This window comes from Cynocephalus volans, chromosome 3 (genome assembly GCF_027409185.1).
Source record: "Cynocephalus volans isolate mCynVol1 chromosome 3, mCynVol1.pri, whole genome shotgun sequence".
NCBI lineage: Eukaryota > Metazoa > Chordata > Mammalia > Dermoptera > Cynocephalidae > Cynocephalus > Cynocephalus volans.
This window is the reverse complement of record NC_084462.1, coordinates 95,440,282-95,462,498: the sequence shown is the minus strand read 5'-3', so window position 1 is coordinate 95,462,498 and position 22,217 is coordinate 95,440,282. Positions and strand designations below refer to the sequence as shown.

At 55.8% G+C, this 22,217-nt stretch overlaps 1 protein-coding gene across 1 annotated transcript in view; it reads right to left on the bottom strand.

The window, feature by feature from the left end:
- The window catches only part of SPTBN5 (spectrin beta, non-erythrocytic 5), a 46,468-nt gene that overhangs the window by 4,003 nt on the left and 20,248 nt on the right, over window positions 1–22,217 (bottom strand). The window contains 37 exon segments of the mRNA XM_063090067.1: window positions 44–125; window positions 127–182; window positions 557–661; window positions 820–996; window positions 1,243–1,432; window positions 1,536–1,753; window positions 2,065–2,220; window positions 3,155–3,349; window positions 3,609–3,813; window positions 3,933–4,129; window positions 4,784–4,996; window positions 5,265–5,451; window positions 5,674–5,930; window positions 6,007–6,144; window positions 6,918–7,064; window positions 7,208–7,298; window positions 9,637–9,809; window positions 10,435–10,512; window positions 10,799–10,987; window positions 11,207–11,369; window positions 11,603–11,724; window positions 11,889–12,002; window positions 12,768–12,882; window positions 12,971–13,089; window positions 14,789–14,884; window positions 15,120–15,311; window positions 15,432–15,581; window positions 16,024–16,191; window positions 16,609–16,713; window positions 17,211–17,360; window positions 17,538–17,741; window positions 19,011–19,190; window positions 19,430–19,540; window positions 19,646–19,760; window positions 20,595–20,740; window positions 20,980–21,115; window positions 21,707–21,864. Of these exon segments, the coding sequence (XP_062946137.1) occupies window positions 44–125; window positions 127–182; window positions 557–661; window positions 820–996; window positions 1,243–1,432; window positions 1,536–1,753; window positions 2,065–2,220; window positions 3,155–3,349; window positions 3,609–3,813; window positions 3,933–4,129; window positions 4,784–4,996; window positions 5,265–5,451; window positions 5,674–5,930; window positions 6,007–6,144; window positions 6,918–7,064; window positions 7,208–7,298; window positions 9,637–9,809; window positions 10,435–10,512; window positions 10,799–10,987; window positions 11,207–11,369; window positions 11,603–11,724; window positions 11,889–12,002; window positions 12,768–12,882; window positions 12,971–13,089; window positions 14,789–14,884; window positions 15,120–15,311; window positions 15,432–15,581; window positions 16,024–16,191; window positions 16,609–16,713; window positions 17,211–17,360; window positions 17,538–17,741; window positions 19,011–19,190; window positions 19,430–19,540; window positions 19,646–19,760; window positions 20,595–20,740; window positions 20,980–21,115; window positions 21,707–21,864 (5,598 nt within the window).

Below are 22,217 nucleotides of genomic sequence, written 5' to 3'. Positions count from 1 at the left end.
CCAGGGAGACAGTGGTGAAGGGTGTATGTGGCTCAATGGGGACACATGGCTTCAAGTCCCTCGTCTCAGCCAGCTGCACTCCTGGCCCCCAGCGTCTGGAGGGCCTCTGCTGGAAGGATGTCAGGGCTGCCAACTCTTCCGGGTTTCAGCCTCTGCACCTTCTGCAGCAGCTTCTGCTCCATCTCAGGGGAGGGGGGAGCAAGGTGAACCAGGTCAACCTTTCCTCCCAAATTCCTCCCAGTGAGAGAGAGGTCCTGTCTCCTCACTGTTCTTGATCTCTTGTTGTTTCAGCTCTGGAGCCTCCCTCTCATCCCAGTCTACAGTGGTGCCCTTTCCTACCCAGGATTTGGGATGGCAGGACACTGCAACTGGCCAGGACAAGGAAGGAGTTTTCCTGAAGGGTAAGTCCTGAGGAAGGGTCCCATGAAGGCTGAATGCTCTGGGGACACCCTGACTTGCAGGCTGAGACAAGGGATTGTTCCAACCCACCAGCCCTCAGGCCCCTATCTCTTTACCCTAGTACTCCTGCCCCCTCCCTCCCCCCAGCACCCCTTACCTCTGTCGTCTTTTGTAGTTGGGCAAACTTCTCTTCCTGGGTTGCCAGCAGCTTTTCTAAGTCCTGGTGTCTGCGGAGTAGCAGCTCTACATCTGATACCGAGTGCTGGGGATAAGCAAACAGAGGCTCAACTCCTGGGGCCAATGAGAGCCTTCTTCACCCTCTACAACCCAGCCTGGGTGGCCAGTAGGTGGAGGAGCAGCAGGACTGCCCTGGGCCATAGCTGCAGGTGGTGGCCAGCTAGGGAGCAGGCCTCCACTCACCCCACAGTTGGGCTCCAGCAGGAGGCCTTCTCGGGAGGCCAGCCAGGCCTCGGCCTGCTTCAGCCCCTGCCGGAGCTTCTGAAGGCCCCAGCTCTCTTCACAGTGCTGCTGGCGCAGGGCCCAGGCCTCCTGGAGTGCCTGCAACTGCCTTTCCAACTCCTGCAGACACTCTGTCACCTGGTGGGGAGGGGCTGCTGCAGGTGAGATCCTGGGCAGAGTTCCTACCCTGGGCAGGGCAGGAGAGCCAAATAGAAGCAGAGAGGGAAGCCCACGAGACCCAGACCTTCTCCCTCTTGGCCTCTCTCTCCACCCCTTGGCTCAGCCTTGCTGTCCTGCTGGTTTCCATATCTGCTAGGTGTTCTGAGGCCTTGGGCAATCGGGGTGTCCCCAGCTCAACCCCAGGCCCAGCCTCTGTGCTCCCACCTCTGGGGACATGAAGTGGCTGCTGTCCACCAGCTGCTGCCCTTCCTGCAGTACGTGCTGGGCTTGAAGGCAGTGTTCCTTGAGTTCTTGCCCCAGCTCCTCATGCTGTTCAAGGAGCCGCTCGGCCTCTACCACGTCCCCAGCCAGCTCCTCTGAGGACACCAGTGCCTGCCTGTCCTGAGCCCATGCTCTGTAGGGAAGGGAAAGGAAGCTGCTGTCAGGGTTGGCACAGCAGCCTGGGGAGCAAGGGCAGGACAGAGCTGAGGCAACAGCCGAGGCAGGACACCACCTACAGCAGTTCTTGACAGCGCCTGAGGAAGGCGTGGCCCTGGGCAGCCTGCACCAGCCACTGGCCCCGCTCCTGGGCCTTTGCCTCCAGGGTGGCCCAGGCTTCCTGCACCTTGACCAGCCACTCAGCCAGGCTCTCCTGAGCTGCAGGGTGTAGCTGGCCCAGCTGGCAGGCCTCCATCTGCACCCGTGCCACCTTCTTCTCCATAGCTGCTAGTTCCTTCTGCAATCAGAACACAAGATTGGGCCTCAGTCTCCCCAATGACCTGATGCATGCTTCCCATTCAGGAGCACCCAGGCCTCTCAGAGGAGCCACCTCCACTCTGCTCCACAACCTGGGCTAAGTCCCAGGTCCCTGAGGGAGGGGATCTGGGTTTCTAGGGAGGAGTTCCTGAAGTGGGAGGGCCCCCACCTATCACCTCAGGAAAGGGGTTGAGATAGACAGGTCCCTTCACCTCTTTCCTCTGGGGTCCCCTCACCCACTGCCTTCAGGGAGGGGCTCAGAGGAGCAGGCCGGTGGGCATGGGCCCTCACCCCCAGCCGCTTGTGCTGTTGCTGCAGGGTCTGCATGGATGACAGGCTGTGGCCACAGTCGTCTCCCTCCATGAGGATGGTTTTCTCCTGCATCCAGTCCCGGAGCTCAGCTGCTGCCTGTTCCAAGCTGCGGACCTTGTGGGCTGTGGCCAGGTTCTGGGAGAGGAGGGAGCATCTGCTTGGGGCCGAGCTCTATTCCCAGGGCTCCTGCCTCCCTGGAGACATGGCCTCCTGGGCCACCTCCTTTTGAACAAGTAGGACCAGGGGGCTTAGTGACTGATTCACAACCCCCAGGTACAGAAAGTGTCCTAGATATGGCAGCTGCCCAATGAACTGTGCTGTTACTGATGATGTGGTAGGGCTCAGGGTTATTTGGTGAGGAGTGGGCCTTCAGGACACATCTCACGAGAAGGGCAGACATGAAGCCCTGAAGTGGGTGGGGAGGGGTCCCGATGAGGGAATAGGATGGGCCCAGGCAGCACCACCTGCAGCATGTCTGATGGGGCCACGAGAGGAGGGGAGGATCAGCTCAGGAGGCTGCCCCAGCCCAGGGCCCACAGAGATGGCATCTTCCAGGCTGGTCTTTCAGGGGCCTGGAAAGCTGAGTTGCTCTGATAGAAACAATCAGCTGTGGCTGAGAGTTAAGGGCCTGGAAAAAAGCTGGAGATCTACCTGGCATGCAGTGCTCTCAGAGCATTTCGATTGGAGGAGGAAGTGAGTGGAGTGAGGGAGAAGGGTGAGGTCTTGCCATAGTATGCTGAAACCACGCAGAGTTAAAGTGTGTGGTTAAGGACAAGAGAGTAACAAGATGTGTCTTGTAAGAACTGAAGTCTGTGCTTAGGGAGGGCTTATGGGGCTGTGCTTTCTATTTCTCCTTGAGGTATGAACTGTGCTAGGAAGAAACCAAATCAGTGGAGACAGATGGAGGTGGAAGACTAAGGCTCCTGATCTGCTTGCTGCTGAAAGTTAGAGGCAGCTCCCCCTGCCCCCTGTGCCCACATGTGGGTCTGCTTGTCCTTGATCCAGGCAGTAAGGACAGCTGCCTCCACCCCTTGGCTGCCTTGGCTTGGCCTAGCCTGTTGGCACCTACCTCTTTGCGGGCTTTTATTGCCTTGTCCAGCCTCTCCCAAGTGGCCTCCATACGGCTCTTCTGGGCTTGAATCTGGGGGTAGCACCTGGGAGCTCCTCGTTCCAGGGCGCCTGCCATCTCCTTCAGGGCCTTCACTTTGGCCTGCCCCAAGCTCAGGACTTCCTTTCTGAAAGCATCAAATTTCTCTTCCAGCACCTGCAAGGGTGTGGGGTCAGGGAGGGTCACTCTGGAGGTGGTGTCCAGCAGCTCTCAAAGCTCACAAAATGCTTGCCAGAATGAGGGCTCCAACATCCCTCAGCCCTGGTTCTAGAACCACAGGGATCCTTCCAGAGACACTCCCTCCAATTTCCTTTCTGCTCGCTCCTGAGCATCCCTTCATCCCCAAATGCACACCTTCCTTGCCGCTGCTCAGCCTCCAGCCACTCTCACGTAGGCTTGCTCAGGAGCAACTCACCTTAACGCCCTCCAGGTCCTGCCCATAGTCCTGAGACTCGGCGGTGGTCACCTTGGTGGTCAGCCAGGTGTCAAGGAGTAGGGTCTCCCGCTCCAGTTGGTGCAACTGCAGCTGTTCCTGCAGGCCTTGTCCCCTGCCCTCTGCCCTCCGCAGCAGCTCCATATGGGCCTGTGTCACTGCCTGCAGCTGAGCTAGCACCTTGCGGCTGCAGCAGGAAAGAGCCTGGACTGAGGCCCTTCCTCTAAATTGGACCAGATTCATGCCACTTCCGCAGGGAGCTCCCTTCTCTTTTCTCCTCCACAGATAGGTATGGCTCTGGCCCACCTTTCTGGGTTCTGCCTGCCCTCCAGGAGTGTCGCTGTCTGGTGCAGCTGTTCCATGCGTGGGCTGAATCCCTCCAGATCTCTCCTGATGGCTTCCAGCCGCCGCAGAAGGGCCTGTGTGGCCTCGGCATTCTGGCCCATGTCCTCACTGTCCAGGACACAGCCCCGTTCAGCCAGCCAAGATCCTGCCTCCAGGAGCTGGGTTGACAGTAGAGACCAGTTTTCTCTTAGAGCAGTGGATCTCAACCTGGCAGCACATTAGAGTCACCTGGGAAGCTTTAAAAACTCACTATGCCTGGGCCCCACCAGAATCAAAGATTCTCATTTGGTCTGGAATGGAGCCTGAGCATCAGTGTTTCTTAACCTTTCTAGGTTATTTTTTTTCCATGCAAAATAAAGATGCTTTATTCTTGGTTCATAGGCATAGATTTTGTTTTTGCCACTTAATATAATAAGCCCAAATTTCGGCAAATATTACTTGCAGTGAGTTTCTCCCTTTCATTTCTTATTAGGATATTTTCTTGAGTTTTTCTTCCTTTGCAAACATATTCACCACTATAAGGTAATTTAGCTATAATTGCAAGGTGGAGTTTCTAGGTGATTCTCATGTAAAAGCACTGGCAGAGAACCACTGGTTTAGAAGAAGCAGTTAAACAAAATGAACAAGACAGTGGCCTGTTTCCTGGGAAACATGCCAGAGAAAGACCTTGAGGGCAGGAGACCACCCACTGGAGGAGACAGAATGTGCACAGTTCCCGGAGCCCTCCATGAGAGTCCCCTTCTAGCCCCGCACACACTCTGGGTGCTCTCTGCACAGCCCTTGGCTCCTCTGCACTCCATAGCAACTCTCACCTCTGTCAGAAACTGCTGGGTCTCCCAAGCCTGCTGCAGCAGCAGTCTCCTCCTTGCTGCCTCTGTCTGCAGGCGGTCTATGGCCTTCTCCAGCTGCTGCACCCGGGCGGCCACCTCATGGGTGGCAAAGTGCCCAGCCTGCACTAGCTTGTGCCCGGTGCCCACCACTGCCCGGGTCAGAGACTCGTGGCTGCTCATCTCATTCTCCAAGTTCTGTGGAGGAGGAGGAAGACGGACCGGGGATGCTCTAGACACTCAGGAAACCGCCCCCCGAGATGTGCCTGAAGCCTCATGAAATTCCAGACTTGCTTTCAAGGAGTTTTCTGTTCCTATGACACCCAAAGGATCCAGGGTACCCCCAAAAGTTCCCACAGGCAAAGTTCCTAGCTGGGCCACAGTGCCCTTTCCTTGGCTGCTGAGCCCTGCTCACTTCTGAGGACAGCCCCCTCAAGACCCCCTGTCAAGGTGGGCTGACAGACACCTGGTGCTTCTCCTGCAGATGCTGCACAGCACTCAGGCTCTGGCCATAGTCCTGGGTGGTGGCCAGGGGCATCTTCTCCTGCACCCAAGCCATTTCCTCATCGACGTCCCTGAAGAACTGCAAGAGGAGGCTCTGGGCCTCCAGGGCTGCCCTACGCTCCTGCAGGGGCTCCCGCAGGCTCTCGAACCTGCAGCAGTGGAGGGTGGGACGAGGAAAGGCAGGGACCATGGTCATCAGTATTAGGGCTAGGCGGTGGCACAGAGCTCACCCACTCTGTGCTCCTCATTGTGGGCAGAGGGAAGAGATGAAAAGACAAGAGCTGGGGGCAGGGGTGGGTGTGCCCCAGGAAGGCAGGGAAGAGGAGGCTGAGGAGGATGCAGACTGAGCCTGGGGGCACAAGCGGATCTACCTCCGGAGCAGCTGCCGGGCCTGCTCTTCTGTGTCTTGGACGAGGCAGTGGCCTTTCTGTACCAAGGCCTGGGCCTGACCCAGCAGGGCCTGCAACTGCCCAGCCTGCCTGTCCACTGCTGCCTCCAGCTCCTTCTGTGCCCCTAGGAGCTCGCCCACCGCAAGCAGGTCCTGGCCCCCGCCATAGGCTCTCAGCTCCACCTCCACAGGCTCCAGCCAGCTCTCCAGTTCTTCCACTCTCCGCCGTAGACACAGGGCCTGAAGCAGAATGTGAGGTGGGCATGAGACAGGCCTGGAGTCCTGTCCAGCTGCTCTGTGGCCCACATAGCCTCACCTCGCCAGCCTCTTGTAGCTTGGCCGCCTTTCTCTGGCAGTTGGCCTGTAGCTCACCCCAGAGCTCTTCCAGCTCCTGCAGCTGCTCCTGGATGGCCTCTGAGGCCAGGTGGCCCCCCTGCAGCAGTTTCTGTCCCTCCTATAGCCACAAGATAACACACATGGACTCAGGACTGATGGTTCCAGGGCACTCGTGTTGGCTCCACCCACCAGCCCCACAGCTGAAGCATCTCTGTGTGCTAGCTGTGTGATCTTGGGCAAGTTTCTTAACCTTTCTGAGCCTCATTTTCCTCATCCATATAATGGAGATAATAATGGTTATTTTGTTTAAATGAGATAGAGCATATAAAATACATCGCAGGGTACTTATATCAGAGGGAGCTAGCCTGGGGTCAGGACCTGCCTTTGTAAGTGGGAAAGAGAATGTTACGTAAAAAAGGTGCTATATTTTGACTCCTTCACCCACAGGACTGCTGGATATGCCCTGATCACATCAAAATATTATTATTATTATTTTTTTAGATGATGACTGGTAAGGGGATCTTAACCCTTGACTTGGTGTTGTCAGCACTGCGTTCTCCCAAGTGAGCTAACTGGCCATCCTTATATAGGAATCCGAACTCTTGGCCTTGGTGTTATCAGCACCACCCTCTCCCAAGTGAGCCATGGGCTGACCCTCAAAATATTATCTTTAAAATTATTGAAAAGGCACCACTTTTGGAGAGGGTGCCCAAGGGAAGCAACTGCTTCTCACTACACTTCAGTGCTTAGTGTGGTGCCCGCACACAAAAAGCATTCAATGAACCTTGGCCAGGTGTTACTATGGTTCAAAACCAGCTGCCAGGGCTTGGTGGGGTTGCCCAGTGCCCTAGCCTGGCTGTCTCCTGGCCCCCCAGCCCTACAGGGCCTCACCGTCTGCAGCTCCTGTTGTTGGTGCATGCTCATGTCCAGCTCAGCCTGGAAATTCTGTTGCTTCTGCAACTGGGCCTGCAGCATGGCTGGGTCCCTCCAACCCTCCTCCAAGGCCACCTGGTTCTTCTCCCTCAGCCACATAACCATCTGGGCATACGGGGATGATCAGGCTCTGCTGCCTATGGCCCTCCCATCCCCCTAACCTCTTGGGTGCCCCAGAGTAAGGGTGGCCTTTCCCTGGGGCAACTCTTCCTCCCCAACAACCACTCTCCACCCCACATAAGGGGAACCTCATAGGAATCCTGCAGGAAAGTCTTCAGCTTCTGGAGCTCCTCCAACTGATGACGATGGGCCCTGGCTCGCTCCAGAAGGGCCTCTTTCCTGTCAGAAGGAGGGTTCCATGGGCTGCCCATCAGGACTTAGAGCTGCCACAGGTGTGTGTGTGTGTGTGTGTGTGTGTGTGTGACATGTGCATACATGCGTACCCTTCTAGCCTAGGACATCCTTTCTTGGGGATCAATATACCCTGAGTCTGGGGTTCTCTTTGAAATAAAGACACATTGTACTTCCCCTCTTTATTAGTGTCTGTTATGGGCTGAATTGTGTTCCCTCAATTTTTTATGTTTTAATCCTACCCCCTAGTACCTCAGAATGTGACTGTATTTGGAGACAAGATCTTTAAAGAGATAATTAAGTTAAAATGAGGTCATATGGATGGGCCCTAATCCAATGACTGGTATTTTTATAAAAAGAGATTAGCACACAGACACAAAGGGAAGACCATGTGAGGACACAGGGAAAAGACTACCATCTGCAAGCCAAGGAGAGGGGCCTCAGAAGAAACCAACCCTGTCAACACCCGCAGCTTGGATTTCTAGCCTCCAGAATTGTGAGGAAAAAAATTTCTGTTCATACCACCCAGTCTGTAGTATTTTGTTATAGCAGCCCAAGTAGGCTAATACAGTGTTTAAACTGATTTTTTGATCATGCGTTGCTATTAGTAACAATTTTTTAAGCAGGCATCCCCCTTTCTAGATATATATAAGTAAATAATATCAGCAAAAAGAAAAAAAGAAAAAGGGCTGGCCAGTTAGCTCAGTTGGTTAGAGCACAGCCTTAGAGCACCAAGTTCATGGGTTTGGATCCCCATATCAGCCAACTCCACCTTGCCAGTAAAAAACCAACCCCCCATCTATATAATATTTAATAAAACATTTAATTATTTAATATATTTATAATATTTATAACAATTTAATATATAACATATATTATATACTGATTTACAGTATATGAGATTACTTCAAAAAGTTTGTGGTAAAATAGAATGAAAAGATAACACAAATCTTTCCATGAACTTTTTGAAGCACCCTTGCATGTGTGCCTCTGTACCAATATATTAAGTACATTGCCATATGCACATTATATAAATAGAAATTATAAATGAGATCTATAAACTGAAGAAGAAAAGAAGTTCTTTTTTTTTTTTTTTTTTTTTTTTAAAAAGATGACCGGTAAGGGGATCTTAACCCTTGACTTGGTGTTGTGAGCACCACGCTCAGCCAGTGAGCGAACCGGCCATCCGTATATGGGATCCGAACCCGAGGCCTTGGTGTTCTCAGCACCGTACTCTCCCGAGTGAGCCACGGGCCGGCCCGAAAAGAAGTTCTAATTCCCCTTCCAGATCCACACACACCTCCCCATCAGCGTATTCCTCATGCTTGTGTGAGCATGCCCCTTGCTGCCAAAGGGTGTGGTGGGCGGGGGAGATGGAGAGAGGCTTGAATGAATGGAAACACCCTCCTAGAGGATGGCAGCAGCCTGGGAGTGGAGGGGGCCATGATGGTGCTGTGCTGGGGGGCAGCTAGGCCTGCCAGGAGCCACCTGAGGTGACTGGGGGAGGGGGTGTTAACAGAGACCAGTGAACCAATGTTTTCTATTTGTCAATTCAAAGACCTCCATGGTTACCCAGCTGGGGTCCACCTGCAAGACTGGAAAGGGGATAGCCCCGGCCCCTGCCAGGGCACCAGCACAAGGAGTCACAAAATTTGTGGGCACTAGTAGGCTCTCTGGGAAGGACAGAGGGCCTTGCCAGCTTGGGATCTAGCTTTTGGCCATAGCTGCTTTGATCTAAAAGTCTGAGAACCTGGACTTCTGTGAGGAAAAAGGTAGAGCCTGGTGTCTCATGCGCATCTATGGCTGAGCATGAGAAGACTGCCAGCCTGCCTATGAGGGCCGGACACCATGCTGAGACATCAGGGCACCTTTTTCCATTCCTCACCCCAGCCCTAAGAGAGCAGGTATTACATCCTGCCTTGCAGATGCAGGCTGAGCTATGATGAAAAGGAATTTGCCTAAAGTCCTGCCATTAGTGGGCAGCAGAGGACTCAGGATTGCCTGACCCTGGATGCTTAACCACTGTGCTCTGGAACCTTCCATTTAATTTTCCTCTCAGTTTCCTAGTACAAGCTCCTTTGTAAAACTCCCCTTTATCTCAACTGAATGAAGAAAGAAGTGGGATTTTCCATGTGCTGTTTGATGCCCATAACAGGCTGACGCACTGCAGGGCCAGGAGTGGGGAGACTCACCGCATCTGACCTTAGTCCTTTGAAAAGGCTAGGGAGCCTGGGCCAAGAGGTGCAAAGGCAGGAAGGGAAGAGCAAGGATACCAGATACCCACACAGCCCACCCATGGCTCCCATCAGCCCAGAGCCAGACGCACCTCAGCAGCACGGCCCGGCACCTGTCCAGGGCGCTCAGGGCCTCGGGGTGTCTACCCTGGTGCAGGTTGTGGGCTGTGGCCTCCAGCGTGCTGATCTTTTCTGCCTGTGCCTTCAGGTCCTGCTCAAGCATCTTGTGCTTCTGAAGGAGGGTCTCCACATTGGCCAAGGGGTCCTGGTGGGAGCAGGGAACCTGATACTGTCCCTTCCCACCCCAAGCAATCTAGCTTCCCACATAGATCCATCCTACAAACACTCATCCCCAAAGCGACTGCTCTGCCCAGACACATCCCTCCAGTTCCTTAAGGCTGTATGTAGCTTTAGGACGTGATTCTTAGCCAGGGGAGGCAGTGGGATAAGGGTCACATGTCAAGATTTCCAGGGAAGGCAGTTCTTTCACATAACATGAACACTCTCCTCTGCAATCCCAGTAAGTCTGTGTCAGCCCCTAATTATTCCCTGAGGTCTTCCACGAGTTACACTCATCTGCCACTGGGGTTGGGATGGTGGTGGGAAAATAAACCTCTGGGTGTGTGGGAAATGAGGGGCAGAGGTGACGAGGGCAACAGGAAGAAGGCAAGAACAGGTGAGGGCCACATGCCCGCTCTCTAAGCTGCAATGGCATTCCCCACAGGACAGGATTGATGCGTAAGTAACCGCTCAATGACCAACGTGGTCAAGGGAGGGGGGGGAGATGTCACAGAAGAGCCTGATCCTGGCCTGGGGAGCTCAGGCAGCTTGGGCTGGTTTGACCCCTAACACTGCTCTTGTAAATCCTGCCTCTTCTGCTGGGCACCTACCCCGAGACTCTCACTGGCTGGGGAGGCTTCCTTGCTGCAGAGCCAACGTTCTATCTTCTCCATAGAGCTCAGAAACAGCTGGTGAGAAAGGAAAAGGCAAGAGGAAGTCAGTGAAGGGTCCAGTCACTGCAGGTGGAGTGGTCCTTTTGGTGGCCCAGGTGGGGGGAACCAGGGGCCTGGGGCTGGCTCCACAGAAGGAGTCCACAGCAGGCAAGACATGTTCTGGAGAGGCTGAGTGGTGAATGTTGGGGAGAGCCCCTCGCACAGCAGTCCCTCTGGCATTAACTGTGACCAGGGGCTGTGAGGTCAGTGTGGGCCCCAACAAGTGGGGGCAGGCTGGAGGCTGGAGTGAGATTGTGCCTACCTGTAGCTCCAGGGCCTGCTGCAGCTGCAGCTGGTGCTGCTGCCAGGCCCCTTCCAGGCTGCTCAGCTCCTGTTCTAAACCAACCAGGGCCTGGCGAATGGCAGGGGTGGATGGGTGCCCAGCTTCAAGTAGCTGCTGCCCAGTGCTTCGGGCCAGGCTGATGCTGTCTGTCCGGGAGTCCAGCTCAGCCTGGAACAAGGTTGGGCTCAGATCCTTAGAGCCCGGGGCCTCCAGGCCTGGAGGAGGCCCCGTAGGAAAGAGGAGAGATGGGGAAGACAGCTGAGGGGTGGGATGGAAGTGGAGCAAGGCAGGGCGGGAGACTGAGACAGGACCCAAGAGAAGTGGGGATCAGAGGAAGGTGGAGGGCAGTGAGGAGGCAAGGTCCCAGGGTCCCACCGGCCCCCTCACCTTGCGCTCCTGGTGCTCTTCTAACATATGCCGCACTTCCGCAGGGCTGCTGGGAGCCCTTCGCATGTCCATCTCAGCCCGTAGCCTCCGTGCCCAGACCAGCAATTCCTGCAGCATTGCCTGGAGTTTCTGAGCTTGGTGCAAGGCATCCAGCGACGCCCTCCTGCCCACAGGGCTCATCAGCTAGTCCCAGGGCCTCTTAGCCCTCTCTCCCCCTGTGCCCACCAGTGTCTTCTCCTGCCCTTAACGCCCTCAGCCACAGAAGGGCCCACGGGCTGGGAATTAATGGGGTGACAATAGAGAATCTTAGGGGAAAACAGGGGCCAAAGGAAGTGTGGGGACTGAGATGCTGGAGGGCATGGGTCAACAAGGGACTGAAGTCCCCGGGGTTCTTACCGCTTTCGGGCCCTGCTCTGGAGTTGCCACCAGCTGTCCATCATCTCTTGCTGCTTGCGACTGAGGCTGTGGGTTGCCCCAGGGCTCCTCTGGCAGAGGTGGCCCACCTTACGCTCCAAAGACTGTGGGGGAAGCCAGGTCAGAGGCTAGGGCAGGGGAGCTCCCTGCTGCAGGAGGCCCTGTTGTGTGGCTCTCAAGATGCCGAGGCCCACTCTGCCTTGTGTCTGCCCAGATCCTGCAGAGGAGGTGCCCTGGGTATTCCCCGCCTCCACACCCAGCTGCACACCTCCACCTGGGCCTGGATGAGGCGCATTTCCTGTGCCAGCTCCTCGTGTCTCCACAGCAGCCTCTGCACGCTCTCCAGATCTTTCCTGTAGTTCAGGGCCTGGATCAGGGCAGCCTGAGGGGGAAAGGGACTGTTACTTGCCTGGCCGCCCCAGGATTTCTGTGTGGGAAGCAAGTACTCAGCATGATTGCCTTCCCACTGCCCTCAGTGGGCCAGAGCAGGGCTCTGGCCCCAACCAGAGGTCCCTTCCTTATGTGAAGGAGGACGACTTTGGATTGGCAATTTCCTCTGAGGTGAGAATCTCATTTATGTGGCGTTCCTTGTATACTGTCTCATGGGACTCTCAGCCCTTTAGGGGGAACTCTGAAGAAAAAGGAGCAAGGATGGACAGACAGGCCCGGGCCCGCTGTATGAGGGTGGGAAACGGAGGAGGAGGACAGCTGGGCATGCCCAGAACAGGCACCAATTGCTTCACAGAAGGCTTCTCAGCTGGCATTATAACTTCTCAGCTTCTGCCTTTGCCAGCTTTTAGCCTGCGTTTCCCTGTGGTTGCTGACACAATCCTGGGACAAACCTCCCGCGGTACTGAGCTTGTTCAGGGACAGGAGGAAACACAGAGGGTGTGCTTGGCCTCTGGACCCACAATGCATTTGGTGGAGAACAGAGGCAGGTGGGCTAGCCCCCAAGCCTGCAATGGGGCTTCCATGGTTTGGAGTTGATCCTGAGAGCCAGCCCACCAGATGCCCCTGGCGGCCCCTAGTGGGACCAGCTGAAAAGGAGAGGCAGGCGAGGGGTAAGACACATGGAAGACTCCAGGCGGTGCCCCCTCCCAACTGCGTTCACTTGCAGCGCACAGTGGGACCCCTTTCCACTGCTTACCTTCTCCCCAATCCACTCAGTGACATTGTCTAGCTCTCGGGACAATGTGTGTATCTCCAGGGCCCCTTCGAGCTGTTGCTGGTACCGGAGCAGGTTGCTATGGAAACTCATCCACCTGGTGGAGGGGTGGTGGGGTAACCTGGGCTCTAAGGTGGCCCTCCAACCCTCTCCGGGCCCACTGCCCTCCCTGCCCTGGTACTGGCCTGGTGTTAAGCTGGCTTCGCCGCTGGCAGATGATCTTGACTTCCTCAGGATCTCGGTTCTTGAGCTGCAGTGACGAGTCATTGATGCTCCTAACGTGGGCATCACCTGCTGCCATGTCCTGCAGGGGAGGTACAGGTGAGGGCACTGGCACCACTGCTCAGCGCCACTTCTTTGCACTGCAGCTGGCACTCAGAGGGTCTGCCTAGGCTTCATGGAGTGTGAGGAGCAGCATGTTTGGGGAGGGAGGCAGCTTCTTCCTCTACCACAGCAGGTGCCGAGGCCACCTTGTGCAGTGAGCAAGAGCAGCTAGGCGCCTGCAGCTCCACCATCATCTCTGAGACCACACACGTGTTCCCCAGGTTGGGAACAAGGTAGGAGGGGAGGGCAGGCACATGCTCATTAACAGAAGCTTTTAAAGCTAAAATGCACCTTCTTGGATAAGTGAAGCAAAGGGCGGGGTGGAATAAAATGGTGAGCTCCAGCCTCCTGGGGTTTGGGTGTCCCAGCCCCAAGGACTCACCTGGACTGAAGCTACTGCTGCTTGTGCACTGGGTGGGGCTTACAGGTACACAGGGAGGGGACCCCCGACGGGGGTTTGTAGGCTTCCTGCCGCCTGAGAGTGTCCTTTCATAGATGCCAGAGCAGAGCTCAGAGGCTCGCACGGCTCATTTGTGGCATGGCCAGGACTCAAACTCAGCTCCTCTAAGGTCTAGCTCTCTTCCTACTACAGCGTCTGGCATAGCATCTGTGAAATTCCATTACTAGCAAAGGATATCTTAAGTTTCAGCATTGCAGCCTTTAAAAAATCATATCTACTTATATCAGAAGGATGAGGTTAGCATACTTGGTCTCTAACACCTGATTGTGAATAAATTTGCCAAATTTCTTTCCTCTGTACCACATAAGAGAAATAGATTTTTAGTGTGTGTATGTGGGGTGTGGAGATGCTGAAATAGTCACGCTGAAGGAGGGCACTGAATATCCAGTACATCCAGCCATATGTACATCATCCCTCGGTATCTGTGGGGACTAGTTCCAAGACCCTCTGTGGATACCAAAGTCCACAGATGCTCAAATCCCTCATATAAAATGGAGTATTTGCATATAACCTATGCACATTCTCCCATATACTTCAAATCATCTCGATTACTTACAATACCTAACACAGTGACCACACATTTCTTCTCGCGGATTCAATATAGTACTCAGTGCATGGCAAATTCAAATTTTGCATTTTGGAACTTTATGGAATTTTTTCCCCCAAATATTTTCAATCCATGGTTGGTTGAATTCATGAATGTGGAAACCATGGATATGGAGGGCCAACTGTACTATCTTTAAAAAAAATTTTTAAATAATTTCGATATACAGGAAATTGCAAAAGTAGTACAGAGAGGTCCATGCACCCTTTCCCCAGCTTCCCTCATGGTGGCATCTAATGTAACTATAATGTAATATCAAAACCAGGAATTGACATGGGTAAAATACTACCAACCAGACTAGACCGTATTCAGATTTCTTCAGTCTTTGCATGTACTCATCTGTGTGGTGGGGAGCATAGGTCTATGCAGTTATATCATGGGTACAGATCCAGGGAACCACCAGCATACATACCTGCTCTCTTACCTCTGAGGTAAGCATTATCCTCATCTTAAAGATGAAGAAACTGAGGCTTGGCAGGAAGCCTGCCTCAGCAGGAAGTGCGGCACCAACACCTGAGCCTACACCTGGCTCTAGAACCCATGCGCTTTCACTACCCTGCACTGTTTCCCAAAGTGGGGACGCTGTGGCTAACCTCCCCTGTGCAGGGCCCCTACCCTGGCCAAGGCTCCTTGGAACTCGCGGAGCCAGCTGTAGACCCGCAGGCAGTGCTGGAGATCCTGGCCCAGGTTGCTGACATTCACTGTCACCTCCTGTGGAGACCAAGTGGGGGGAGGGCAGCATTCTGAGCCCCAGTCCCAGGCACACCCAGCCCCCTGGCACCCACTGCTGGGGCAGTGTCAGAGCAGCTGGAGGCTTTTGGGACTTCCGGCCAGGGCTCCCTCCCATCACGGAGCCAGAGAACTGTAGGCCTGGGCTCCTCCCTGACCCATCTCAGTCCCGCGGCTTCTGGCCCCCAGCTCTGCCCCTGCCCAGCTGGGCCTCCACCTTCTCCTGGATCCAGGCCTCTGCGAGGTCCACCCTCTGCAGGAACTCCAGGAAGTTCAGCTTGTCCTCCAGGTCCTGGCCCCGGAGCGCCACCGCCTGCTTCAGTTTCTCCCAGTGCGTCTGCAGTGCCTGCAACGTCTGGGAGACCTCCCCTGTCCCAGGGTTGCTCTGTGCCAGGAGGGTCTCACCTTTCTGGGAGAGAGGGACACAGGCGAGCTCACCTGCCACCTTTACTTGCCTAAGACCCTGCCCCTTGGCCATCCTGGAATCCACACTTTGGGGCAGGCATGGGTCTGAGGGCCTGGCTGTTACCTTGGCAACAGAGGTCACGACCTCCTCATGGGCCTGGACCTCAGCCTCAAAGTCCTGGTGTTTGTGCAGGTGCTTCAACGTATCTTTCAAGTCCCCGGGAGGGATGGGCTCTTTCAGCTGCTGGACCCGCTCCTGGATCCAGTCTTCAGCCTGATGGTGTGGGCACATGAATCCCATGATGCTCCACACTGCCTCTGCCCACAGACACATCCCCCAGGCCCACGTCTCAGCTGTTCCCAGGTGGCTGACTACTGGCCTCAGGGGCAGGGCTGGCAGTGCCTGGTAAATGAGAACCACTGGTTCTAGCCCAGGAACCTCATTTTGGAGGTGTGGGTCCCCTACTCCTGGGATCCTGGGCTGTTCTGCTCCATTCCTCACCTCTTTGCCCTGGCCCTGCTAGAGCTCAAGAAACAGATGCCCCCCCCCCCACAGGGGCTTAGAATCAAATGTTCTGGGCTCCAGCATGGCCCCAGGGGACCCCATAGCTCTCCACACCTTGGCATCCTCATCAAAGGGTCATGGTGGGACGGTCATCCGTAAACTATAAAATGTGGTCCAAGTGGAAGGCACTGGGCTGGGGGTAGCCCCTGACCTGGGTCGCGGCCCTGGTGAAGCTGGCCACCAGCAGGGAGGTGTGCAGGGCGTGTCCCCGGCTCTCTGCCAGCTGTTTCACTCGAGCCCGATGCTCCAGCACTATGTGAAGCAAGTCCTGCAGCCTGGGGCCCTGGAGTGTCTGTAGCTGCTCACGCAGAGCCGCCTCCTGTGGGGCCGGGGAACAGCCTGCTGTTCTCCCACCATGGGGGGCTGGAGTGAGGGCTGGCCCACAGGGCTCGCAGCCTATTCTTCCAGGATCCTGAAGGTGTTTCCTCAGCTATGCATGGCCAAGGGCTGGCCGATCCTCCCGGCAAGAACCCAGAACAGAGCTGCTCCCCAGTGACCACGTTGATGTGGACAGAGCAAAATGCCCCCTTTGGCCCCTGCAGTGTGGCCTACCCCATCCTGGGCCCTCTTCTTTAGCCACAAGTACGACTCTGCTCAGTCAGCACCAGCCAGGCACCCCAGTCCCACAAGCACATCAGCACTACGTCTGGGTACATACCACGCACCCCATGTCAGGACTCTCCCTCCAGCCCCAACACTCTGACCGTGCCCAGGCAATACTCCCCCAGCCCATTACCTTCTTGTCCTGGGATGTCAGCACCTTCTGGAAGACCTTATGCTTGCGGATCAGCTGCTCCACCTCTTCCACTGAGCTCCCCAGGGCACTGGTTTTCAGGGAGACCTGGATCAGCCCATGGAAAAGTCAGAGGCCAGCAAGGACTTCCAGCCAGCTCGCCCCTCTGTCTGCAGTCATCAGTGTTAAGGCAGTGCCCCTGGGAACTCTAAGTGGAGTGAGGGGCCTCAGGTCAGGTGGGGCCTTAGAAGTGCCCAGCAAGGGCTGACATTAGCCTAAGCATGGATGGGGGAGTACAGGTTGGGGGCTAGCAACACCACAACCTCTGCACAAAGTGGGGAGCATGACCGACCTCCGGTCAACTCCCTTGGGGCACAGCCTAGGGTAGGGACTGGGGAGGAGAAGGCCCTGACCTGGCCTGGGGATGCGGGTGGAAGCCCAGGTGCCGCAGTGATCCACACTGGTCACCTGGGAGGACTAATGCACAGCCTCTGTGCTCCATATCAGAGAAAAAGCCAGAGACCCAGTAAGAAGGGGGATGAGCAGAGAGGGGGCAAAACAAGAAGAGAAGGAGGCTATGTGTGCACGCAGGGGCAGGGACCTGCCTCCTGGGCCGTGAAGATCTTATCCAGGTGGCCACACTCTCTGAGGAAGCGCTGTTCCCGCTGTGCAGCCTGCAGCTTCTCTTGCTTCCTCTCCCAGGCCTGGAACACCTGGTCCCTCTCATCCTGCAGGGCTCGCATCCCTTCTTGGACCTGCGGATGGGCACATGGGGAGCCTGGGCTGGGGAGGGTGGCACGGACGGGAAATAGATCTCAAGGAAGGCCTCTGAGGACAGGCTGGAATGGCATGGTTAGGCAAAGAGCCTGGTGGCTAAGCATAGGCTAGGGCAGGTCAGGGTAGCCTGTGGGGCAACAGGAAAGGGGGCCCACCTCCTTGGTTGGTGTCCCTGCAGCCAGAAGTGCCTGCTGGCCCAGCTGGGTGGCCCGCTGCTGCAGCTCCTCCCGGGCCTCCAGCTCCGCCCGAAGCTGCTGGTGGGCACTGAGCTTTAGCGGGCCACTGCCGGGCTCCTGGCAGCTCTCCTCTACCTGCATTTCCCGCCGCACACTGGCTGCCCAGGAGGCATAGTCTTGTACCTGATCCCAGGGAGACAGAAGGAAAGCCTGGTGAGGGCTGGGCTGGCGGATGGAGAACTGGGTGCTAAGGCGCAGCTACAGCCCACTTGAATTCACTCACATTGGAGCAGCCCAAGCTGTCCTAGGTCAGGGCCTTGGGTGAGGCACACATGGCCCTTTGTCACCTGGTCTCTCCCTTCTCATCCAACCTGATCTTCCCAGGTCTACAGACCCTCCATGTGTTCCAGACCCCGCCAAAACTTGACTCCACCCTGTGCTCTTGCTGCCCCTCCTGCTTAGAAGTGCCTCCTTTCCTTTCTGTCTCTACAAAGCACACCTGGATGAGTCAGTGAGAGGAAGAGCAGCTAGCAAGATCAGCTGGCTGAATACATGGCTGGCTGATGGGAATGAAAGCTCACCCATTCTTCAAGGGCCAAGGCCTTTTCTGCCTCATGAAGACATCCCTGGGACCTGGGCAGCTCTCTTGCCCTCTGCGTCCTCTGAACTACCAATTGAACACTTACAAACTGGACAATCACACAATATGAGAGCTGGAAGGACCTTGGGTTCTTGTCCAAGCATCTCATTGCATAGAGGAAGAAGGGTAAATAGCACACGTATGCGGAAGAGTTTGTAAACTCCAGGTACTTGACAAACAGGGTAACAACCTAGGGTTAAGTGCCTTGCTTAAGCCCCCACTGCTAGAAAGTGGCAGCGTTGAGTCCTGAAACAAGCCTTTTTGCAGCACCATAGCTTGGGCCTCCTGGTCTACGAGGCGCTGGTACATGGTAGTCCTGGGACAGCCCATGGCCAAAGACCACTGTCGCAATCTGACTCTTCGGGATATTAGGATCAACTCCCCAGGTAGTTAGGCTCCATGAGGGCAGCGATTCTATCTTCCATAGCTTCTACATCACCTTCCTCTCTCACCCACAGTTCCTAGCAGAGAGCTGAACACAGATGTTAAATAGATGCTGACTGATCCAGAGATCACTGTCTAGAACACCTGGGTCTCCAATTATGGGCTTTCCTGGGCTGTTCTTACTCCCCATCCCTGGCTGGGACCCTGCGTGGCTGCCAAACACTAACCTGGACTGGCGTTGACCCAAACCTAAGGAGTCACTGCTACGCCCCATGTGCTCAGCTTTCTGACCAGCCAGACTGACACCCAGGTGGGCCCATGCTCTTCCACCTTACGTCACAGTTGTTTTCTGTCTGGATCTGGAGGTCCTCATTAGTGCTTCATACACACAGTACAACACACACACCCCATGGGGCAGGAGCCCTCACCGCTGTGTGGAAGCGGGCCAGGAGGCATGCCCGCTCCAGCTGGGCCCTGTGCTGCTCCACACGCAGCTGCAAGGCCTCCCAGGCTTGCATCACAGCCTGCTGCCTCTGCTGCACAGCATTGGCCTGAGGCCCTGGATACAGCTTCTGCACTCTGCCTCCAGTCTCCAGCAGTTCCTGCAGCTGGGGTCAGGGTAGGGGATAGGGAGGGAAGGGTAGTGTCTTCCCGAAGGTTGAAGGGCCTGACCATCCCACAGATGTATCCCTTGCCTGGGAACTCAGGCCCTCCTTGGGCCATGCCCTGCCACGAACAAGTGGCCCAACTGGAGGCTGAGGAAGAGTGGAGAGTTTAGAGGAACAGATGGGCCATGTCTGAGGGGGGCCTGCAGGGGCGTATGGGAGAGGCAGCAGCCTGGGCTCACCTGCCGCTCCATGCCCACAAGTTCACACTCCAGCCCCTTGTGTCTCCTTAGCTGAGCCTCCACCCCATTCAGGTCCTGGACCACATCAATAGGGAGGCTAGTGGCTTTCTCCTGAGGAGAGGAGACAGTCAAGGGGATCAGGAATGGAGGGTGGGCACTGGGCCTGGGGGGGATCCACTTCTAGAAAGAATCCCCTTCCTTCCCCTGGGCTCACACCTGGATCAGGGTGAGGGCTTCCAACAGGTCTCTGTGAACTTCGAGGGTGGTTTTGGCATCTTGGAGAAGGCGGCCTCGGGCCTGGGTCAGTTCCCACAGCTCCGACCAGGCAGTCCTGTCCCCAGACATGCAGAAGACCAGCAATAGATCAGCCGTGGCCCAGCCTCTCGTCCCTCCCTTGCTAGGTCTGGTCAGCCCTCTTCGTCCTTGGGTTGTATCCAGGATTTGCCCAAACCTCCTGAATGGGTCTTTTCCCTTCCTAAAGCCTTCTTCTGCTTTCACTCTGCCTGCAAACCTTTCTCCCTGGATCCTGTCTGCCAGCTTTACTGTGAATTTAGTCCTTTGCTGTTTACTGCTCAGCACTTAATTGATATCTATGCTTTGGGATCCTCCTTACATCTTGCGTATTTGATTCTCAGTATGTCAGTCAGATTACAAACACTTTGAGGGCAGAGGCCACATCTCTCCATTCCTCATTTGCTCAGCAAACTCTTGCTGAGCGCCTCGGGTTTCTACCAGGCCAGACTCTGTGCTAGGGATTATGAACAAGTCATGAGCTTGCCTCAAAGCTCACAGGCTGGGGGTGGATCCAAACCAGCTGGTGGGCAGCTAGGCATGTGGTGTGGTAAGGCTGTGCCAGGGCTAAGCACAGGAGGTGGGGAAGCTCATGGAGGGCCCCAACCCCCAGCCCAGGCAGTCTCTGCCTATAGCTCCTCCTGAGTCCTGGGAGCTGGTGGTTTGGAAAAGTGCCCTGGGGGTCTGGGCAGGGCTCTCTGGCCTGCATCCCTGGCCTCACTGCTTTTCACAGGCCATGCCAGCCATGGCAGGCTCAGCTTCCCTGGAACCAGTCCCCTCTCCAGACATCCTGTAGGCAGGCAGAGCCAATGTGGCCCTCGGAGCATGCCACCTATCCAGCACCGCGCCTGGGCCTGGCCCACTGGGCACTCACTGCAGATCCTGCTGCGTCTGATGGGCCTCGGAGGCAGTGCCGCGCCCATACTCCATCAGGCTCTCCGCCAGCTGCTGGCAGGCTGCCACTCGCTGGCCACCCATCTCCACTTGTCGCTGAAACTCGGCAAACTTGGCACAGAGGTGCTGAGGAGAAGGTGGGAGGGGGTAATAGGATGGTCTCTGGCTGGTCAGGCAGCAAGTGAGGCACCTCAGTGACCAAGTGGGCAATGTGGATTGGACGGGTACAGCACCTGCCTGCTCTGCTCAGAAGGCCTGTCCTCAGCCAGGCTTGCAACTCCCACCGCCACCTTCTCCATACGGCCCAGCCGGGGACAGCCTCCCTCTCCAGCATTCTGCCTCGGTGTGCCCAGCCCTCTCCTCACCAGGACATGCTCGCCATCCTCTCCGAGGCTCTCTCCTCCTCTGGCCACCTGTATCTGGCTAGCCAGCCAGCTCTGCAGGTCCTTGGCCTCCCTCATGAACTCCTGCAGCTTCAGGGTCCCCTCCAGCTCCCGGGCCCTGTGGTGACAGCCATGTTTTCCCAGAAGTTAGTTGCCCACCCCCCTAGGAATAGCCGGGCCAGTCAAAGGGGGTGACCTGAAGGTTGGGGCTATTCATGGTCTTTGCCCAGGCCTGTGTGGATTCAGGGAGACTTAGACATAGGAAGGCCAGTGTAGGGGCAGGGAGGGTATGGATGTGGGGAAGAGATGGGTAGCTGGGAGTTGGGGGATCCAAGTTCCTGCCCAGTGGGCCCTCACTGAAGCATTCATGGAAAGAAGTGAGCAAAACACAGCCAAGACTCATCCTTCTTTTTTTAAAAAAAAGATGACCAGTAAGGGGATCTTAACCCTTGACTTGGTGTAGTCAGCACCACGCTCTCCCCAGTGAGCTAACCGGCCATCCCTATATAGGGATCCAAATCCGTGGTATTGGTGTTATCAGCACCGCACTCTCCCAAGTGAGCCATGGGCTGGCCCTTCATCCCTCTTCTCACACACCTCTGTGGGCATGGGGTCATGGGTTCCTTTCAACTTTGAGCCGCCAGATGGGAACAGTTGACTGTGGCTAGGCACCCTGTACCCACTGATGATGGGCCACAATGCCACTCACCGTGTGGCTGCCAAGTCCTGCAGAGCATGCAATTGCTTCCGTAGCCTCTCCTGCACCACACCCAGCTGCTCACGGGCCTTGGGGCCAGTGAGGGCTTGGGCCCTCTGGTCAAGCTCCTCCATGGAGTTCCAATAAAGAGCTAGTTCTTGCTGCAGAGCCTGCCAATGCACAAGGATGTGCCAGGCTCAGACTGGGTGCCTCACTCATCTATCCATCCATTCACCCATCTGCCCCCCATTCGTTCACCCATCAATTCACACACGCATTCATCTACCCATCTGCCCACCCATTGATCCACCCACCCATCCACCCACCCATCCATCATCCACATACCCAATATCGATGGAGTAGTTATTGTTCCATAAAATGAAGACATGGTCTGTGCCCTCAGAGGGCTCATTATTCAGCAGGAAAGGGTAAATACTGGGTAATAAATGCCAATGAAGGGAGGGTATGGGAGGCATTATTCTGGACCCCAACATCAAAGTGTAAGAGATGGACCGAATTAAGT